This window comes from Pongo abelii, chromosome 4 (genome assembly GCF_028885655.2).
Source record: "Pongo abelii isolate AG06213 chromosome 4, NHGRI_mPonAbe1-v2.0_pri, whole genome shotgun sequence".
In the NCBI taxonomy this organism is placed as follows: domain Eukaryota; kingdom Metazoa; phylum Chordata; class Mammalia; order Primates; family Hominidae; genus Pongo; species Pongo abelii.
This window is the reverse complement of record NC_071989.2, coordinates 156,925,676-156,932,708: the sequence shown is the minus strand read 5'-3', so window position 1 is coordinate 156,932,708 and position 7,033 is coordinate 156,925,676. Positions and strand designations below refer to the sequence as shown.

The 7,033-nt window shown below is 38.1% G+C and overlaps 1 protein-coding gene across 9 annotated transcripts in view; it reads right to left on the bottom strand.

Moving 5' to 3' along the window:
- Positions 1–501: 501 nt before the first annotated feature.
- The window catches only part of SPINK7 (serine peptidase inhibitor Kazal type 7), a 27,803-nt gene continuing 21,271 nt past the window's right edge, over positions 502–7,033 (bottom strand). For 8 of the 9 annotated variants that reach the window (XR_008525551.1, XR_008525550.1, XM_054556040.1 and 5 more), the window contains 3 exons: positions 3,023–3,048; positions 2,194–2,318; positions 502–785 (listed from right to left, as the gene is read on the bottom strand). Coding sequence is in view for 7 of the 9 variants with exons in the window: in XM_054556040.1 (XP_054412015.1) it covers positions 740–785; positions 2,194–2,318; positions 3,023–3,048 (197 nt within the window). In the remaining 2 variants the exon portion in view is untranslated. Of the gene's footprint in view, positions 786–2,193; positions 2,319–3,022; positions 3,049–3,876; positions 4,087–7,033 lie in introns of those variants that run through there. The other variant, XM_024247294.3, reaches the window with a different exon arrangement.

Here is a 7,033-nt window from a genome sequence, read left to right as displayed (position 1 = left end):
ATTCTAGACAAGTAGAACATCTCAACAATCAGATCTCTACAACAATGGACATGCTTCCTGTTGAAGCAGTGGCTTTCCCATCAGTACTCTAGAAGAGCTGGCCTATGAGAAATTGTGGTGTGTTTCTGGAAAGGAATAGGAAGAAAAACTTCCCTTCTAGAAGTGACTTCTTGGAGCAAGAGAGGTTCTCTTTTAGGGATCTTTTAAAAAAGGAGACCAACGTAAAGCAACAGTATGGTACAAAGGCTTTTCTCTAGTGGATAAAGACTCCAGGAGAAGGTGTGGTGTTCACTGGCATTTGTGTGTGTGTATGTCTGTGTATCGTGTGTGTGTGTGTGTGTGTTTGTGTGTGTGGTGTGCATGTGTTTCTTGGAAGCTGATTGGGATTCTTTGTGTAAAAGTTTTTCCTAAACAACAAGACTTGTGTGTTTTTCAATTTTCTTTTATAATTGTGTTGTTTTATACCCCGATCTAAGAAACAAACACAAACAGAAGCAAAGATAAACTTTCTGGGAGATTATTTTTTTATTGATGTGTTAAAAAAAATACTAGTCTGTCAGTGAGGCATGCATTTGTAGGGGTAGTACAGAAACTTTCTCCATTCAATCAAGATGACTCTGAATCTGGCTCTGTCCCCCACCCAGAACATCAGTAAAACTGAAAGAAACTCAGTCAGAGACTGGGACGATGAAGGTGATGATGAGAATATCATTCCTTTCTCTCTATGTCCATGGAGAATTTAGCAACTTCCATCGTGAAGAAACTGAACTCTTCCATTACTTTTCCTAAGGGAAGACACAGTTCACAAGATTCATTAGCACAAGAGGAAATTTTATGTAATGTTAGTGCTGAAAGGAACTATAGAGATTATGAGGCAGCACCTCATTTTACAGATAAGGAAACTGAGTCTCAGAAAATGAATGACCTTGCCAAAGCACATTCTGACAGAGGAAAGAGCAGAATTTCCCTAGTCCGGTGATAATTCCACCCCTCTGCTGCCTCCTCTGATTCCAGATCCCCGCTGACCACCCAGTGTCTTAAAACAACAAAGAAAGAGTACTCTGACAAAATTAAGAGGGCCTATCTCTCAGCTTTTCCTGGTCAGCAAGTCCTTTGACAAAACTGGATCCTGCATTAGTGAGGAGGACTTTCATCATGTTTCCCTCCAGTGTCCCTTGAAAACAGCTAGTTTCCTGGCCAAGGGCTAGTTTCCCAGTCTGCCTATGTTACAGAATTTTCCCTTTTGTGAAATAAAACCTCCCAAATAGGAATAAATACGTAGATATGTCCTTTTGGGCTCAGGGCTTGTTGTTCTCACTTGTTAAGATAATCACAAAGATGAAAACGCAAGATCTAAGTGTCCAAAATCCAGTGGCCTAAAAGAGTTAACGATGATCACAGCGGACTCGGTATGAGACAGTTAAGTGCAATTTGCATGTCTTGTACCAAAGAAGTGACATCTGCCTAGCTACATTTCTGCAAAAACATTTTGTGGGCCAAACAAAATACCTAAACAAAACATGTCCGTGGTATTCTGGTCCAAATACTGACAGCTTGCATCCCTTATTTTAGATAAAGGAAAAGCAATCATTTTTGTAGCCTTATTCTCCCTTAAAGCTACAGATACTTGGAGCCTCTAGGAATTTGAAGATAACCTCTAGGGACACTTTGTCTAAGAATCAAGCTTCAGTGAGAATGTTAAGTATCTTAGAATCTAAGTCAGGTAGTGTAGTAGTTTTCAATTATTTTTGGGGGGTGGGGATTCAGGGCCCTTTCTTCAAACATGATATTGTATGGCACTCCACTACTTAAAATAGTCAAAGCTGAACTTTATGTTGTAAACTACCCCAAATGGTCCCTTTAACCCTAATGGCGACTCCTGACTTGCCTCTATAGAACCTCTGTGCTCTGGGGACAGCAGTTTGAGAATTCACAGTCTTACTGGATTCTCACAATTGACAGACAGGAACTGGAGGTTCTGTGATGGGATGGGACTAGTCCAAGCTGGCAAAGCAGGTGACTCTACCCTGTCTGATTGTGCAACAGTCGGTTTTCTATCCCCACCTGCTGTTCTGGGTGGGAATAATTATAAATTACAACTTATAGAGATTTAAGCTGGATCCTGGAAAGTAGAAGCGTTTGTAGTAGAGAGCACTGGCTCCAGATCTCATTTTCTTCTTATGAGGTACTCACAAGCTCTCGGTACACAAGTGACATTCATTCCCATAAGTGATGTAGTCAGAACCACAAACTGGCAGGTATGTGATGGGGCAGGGGATGGCCACCACTGGATACTTCTTGTAAATGCTGCAGTCCACCTGTGTCATACACAAGCAAATGTCCTGTTTTTCTCCCAGACCCCAAGCTAGGCCGCTATTAGATACACTACAAGGGCTGGAAGTCCCAGCTCAGATATTCAGATGTTGCTTGGCCACTTCTTTAAGTACTAGTGTTATCAGTATGACAAATACTAGCACTACCAGTATTCTGTTTTTTTCTGCTACACTCAGTTAACAATTGCTGGGCATTTCTGGGCTGGGCGTTAAACTTAAATCTTACATGAATTTTCTTGTTTAATCTTCAGAACAACTAGAGTAAATGCTACTATTACCTCTCTTTACAAATGTGGAAATTAAAGCTTAGAAATAGAGATAACTTGTTGAAGATAAGTGCTGGTAAGTAGTAGAGTTAGGATTTGAATCCAGAGCCTCTGCAATTTATCAGGGTACTTTTGCTCTGCCTTTTACACGTTATGCCTTTTATGAAAACATCACCAGCCTCTCAGCTGGAAGGCAGTTCTCCCTTCTTTAACTCTGGAATATTTTAAAAACATTTTTAAAATATGGTTGTTTATATGTATGTCATATTTCTTCAGTTGCCTTCTGGAGAACAGATACTATTTCTCCATGTGTGTTTGCTGCCATCTCGAATCCCCCTAAACATACTGAATTTATCCTACATATATGTTGACTAAATGACAGTCAATAGTTATTGACGTTAAAATGTTATTCAACATACTTACTTTTTTTGGAGACAGACTAGCAGCTTCTGAAAAAGAGATACAGATGAAAATGTTAAAAATAAAGCAAACTTTAAATCTCATTAATTAGTATAAGTTTCATCCTATATAATTACTCTACATTTCCTTTAGCAATGAGATTCAGCACACTGTCCATCCTTATGCAAAATCCTAGTTGTTTGCTGAGGCAGTTGAATGGCCAATGGGTTAGGTTAACCCTTGGTTTAGGCAAGAGAATTATCAAAATTTCCTTTATTTATTGATCACGGGATGTTTTCTGAACCTCATAGTGTTTTTGATAATGGCTAAAGTCAGGTAGCAATAAGACGTATTAAAAACATCACTCCTAAGAGCCTGAAGGATCATCTCTGATATCCTTTCCTTCCCAATTGACATAAAGAAATGCAATGGAATGTCTTTATGGGGCTGGAAACACTTTAATTAATTTTTCACAGTATAAAAGTCTAATTGTTGACCCTTGGCTTTTTGAGACTTGTGTTTTATTTTAATCCCTCCAAACTGATTTGGGAAGACATCGAAGTTTTTCTGTATCTTTGCACTAAGAAGTGGTATATCTAATAACACTGACAACTTCAGTGTCCATATGAACATAGAAATGGAAGACTTACAGAGAAATTAGATCATTTTTTGTTCTATGGATGCAAATAAGAATCCTTGAAAGTGAAGACATTGGACTCAAGTCTCTCAAACTCCAGATGGAACATAAGATCCTACTACAAACCAGTACACTTTAAATTCTTACAACCAGATGTTTCTGAAATGCTCACATCCCAGGAGGGATTATTTGTGAAAACAATCTTAATGGCTATATAGGGCACTGTCTGACCTTAACTTACCTGAGCTGCTGCAGAAATAGACCACTGTACAGAGGAGAAGGAGACCCCCAGTGATCTTCATGCTGGAAATGGCTGTGGTGCAGAAGCTGCTCTGAGATTGTCACTACAGCTGCATCGACCATATCCCAGGAAAGGGGTCATGTTTATATATATGCAAGGCTTGGTTTCTCCACCTTTCCTGTGAGGTCATCCAGAGGATCTCAAAGCATAGTGCCACACCCTGGGCTGTGTTACAGTCCTTGTTACTGAATTGCTGCTTCTTATCTGACCAATGATTTGATTATTTGAGGTAAGAGGTATTTTCTATCTTCCCCAAAGGTGGGACTGTTAAGAATTCTAAACATCATGAACTAGAAGGGACTAAGTATGAGCTTCTTGACTTACTTATGAAATAAGTGAAAATCTCAAACCTCCTTTATTTTACAAAACTGGAATCTATTAAACCCAGATTAGACTGATTACACCTACGTTTATATCTTGGAACCTGGGGAAATATTGTTTATTTTTGAGGTAATGAACCAATGAAGCAAACTGGGACCTAATGGAAGGAACACTGACGTTAGCATTTATGAGGTATGGAGAAAAGCACTAACATAATACTTCTGATGTTTTCTACCTGTATAATCTTGGATAAGTCGTTATATTCTGTGAGCCTTTATCAATCCAAAAGGCTTGGTTATGTTGTGATAACATGTAACCACAAGATTTCTGTGAATTAAAACAAAACTTTGTTTCTTACTCAAGCTACACTTGTATGGTAGTCAGCTGATCATGCTACATTGCCTTCACTGTGGATGCCAAGTGGGCAGAGTCATCACTATTTGGAATACTGTAGTCAAGGTGAAGTGGAGTTAGTTCTCAAGGAGTTCTCATTTTAGCAATTAAAACTTGCAGCCCAGAGCAATACTGCTGTCACTTCCTCTCATGGTCTTGTGGCCATCACATTCTTTGTTATGTATGGAGTGAGTGCCATCAATCTGATATGGTTTAGCTGTGTCTCCACCCAAATCCCATCTTGAATTGTAATTCCCATATGTTGTGGGAGGGACCTGGTGGGAGATAATTGAATCATGGAGGTAGTTTCCCCATACTGTTCTCATGGAAGTGAATAAGTCTCACGAGATCTGATGGTTTTATAAGGGGTTTCCCCTTGCACTTGGCTCTCATTCTCTCTTGCCTGCTGCCATGTAAGTCATGCCATTCACTTTCTGCCATGATTGTGAGGCCTCTTCAGCCATGTGGAACTGTGAGCCCATTAAATCTCTTTTTCTTTATAAATTACCCAGTCTTGGGTATGTCTTTATCAGCAGCTTGAAAACAGATTAATACACAGTCTTACCTTGTCCTGACCTGTTCCTGACCTGAAGGTAGGATGAAGAACTAGAATAGTTGGCAAACAGCAGAGACCATCCCAGAGACTGAGTTTCATCCCAGTCGGAGGGCCTGTTGTTAGCCACAACAGAGTTCACATAATTGGAATCATATACATAAAAGTCTGCTCTAAAGCATAGTGCATTTAATAATATTATTGTGATTGTTATTATTATTGACAAACCAAAAGTTAATGCTATGAGTTGCTGACATTAGATTGTAAACTGTATTGTCCATGCACAACTGTCCAAATAGCTGCAGTTTGCCTATTGAGTTTAAGGACATATGTATGAAGACCTGGGGGAAGGCAGTAGACTGTCCCACTAGTTTACTGCTTGGCGGGTTTATTTTTACATTCTAAAACTAGCATCTACAAGACATATTAAGTGACTAATAAATGATATTTCATAATCTCCTAATATTTTACTCCTATATCTGTTTGGGAGGCAATGTAATCTAGTAGTTAAGAGCATGGGCATTGAGTAGATCTCATTTAGAATCTTTGTTCTAAAAAATGTTGACTGTGTGTTTTTTAGTATTTATGTTAACATCTGATACTTTAGTGTCTTCATCCTTATGACAGAAATAATATTTATCTCATAGGTTGTTTTGAGTGTTAGATTTTACAGACACACACTCTCTCACACACACACATTATACAGTCAACTCTTGAACAACATGGGGTCCAGGGGTGCCGACACCACCACAGTTGAAAAATTAACATACAATTTTCAATTTCTCAATAATTTAACTATTAATAGTCTACTGTTGACCTTATTAATAACATAAACAGTTAATGAACACATGTTTTGTATGTTACATGTATTATATACTGTATTCCTATAACAAAGTAAACTAGAAAAAAGAAAATGTTATTAAGAAAATTATAAGGAAGAGAAAATATATTTATATTAATTAAGTGGAAATGGATCATCATAAAAGTTTTCATCTTTGTTGTCTTCATCTTGAGTAGACTAAGGAGAAGAAGAAAGAGGAAAAGTTGATCTTACTGTCTCAGGAGTGGCAGAGGTAGAAGAAAATCTATGTATAAGTGAACCTGTACGGTTCAAACCAATTTTATTCAAGGGTCAACTGTGCATATAATCACTTATGGATGCATGTCTGTGAGGTGTCTGTGTGGTATGTTTGTGTGGTTTGTGTGTATTTGTGTATCAGGGTGCCAAGCTCATAATTAGATCTTGATATATGGTAGCTAATAATATGGAATGTGCTCTTCATAACAACTCATTAAGGAAGGAATTTTTGTTACCCTAGTTTTGCCAGTGAGTAAGTTAAGACTCAGAGGATTTAAGTAATCTTCCAAGGATCGTGATAGAATTAATGGAGGAAACTGCTGAGTTCAGTCAAGGAAAAGAAGCAAAGTGAAGGTTCCAATAAGGAGAAGTAATTGTAGGTTTCATTGTTTGCCGTGAATGTTTGAAAAGAATGAATCCTAAGAAAAAGCCATTATGTTTCAAGATGAGGTATCTTTATTGCAGTTTGAAAATGCACTTTTATCAAAGAGGAGTGGGAACAGGGTCAAAGGGTGGTCAAAATGGTGGTAAAAGATAGGATCACAGAATTTTTTTAAATGTTTGATAGTCAAAGGAGGAATGGAAGAAGCTGAGGCTACAGAAAGATCTAGGATAGACTGAGCATGTCTTAAAATCAAAGAGAAGAAGAAATTTTAGATACATGGTAGAGAGTGGCTAATTAGAGACATATAGAAAGATAGAAAATAAGGTTAAGAGCACAGATGAAAAACCATTTTCTCTGACACATGAGA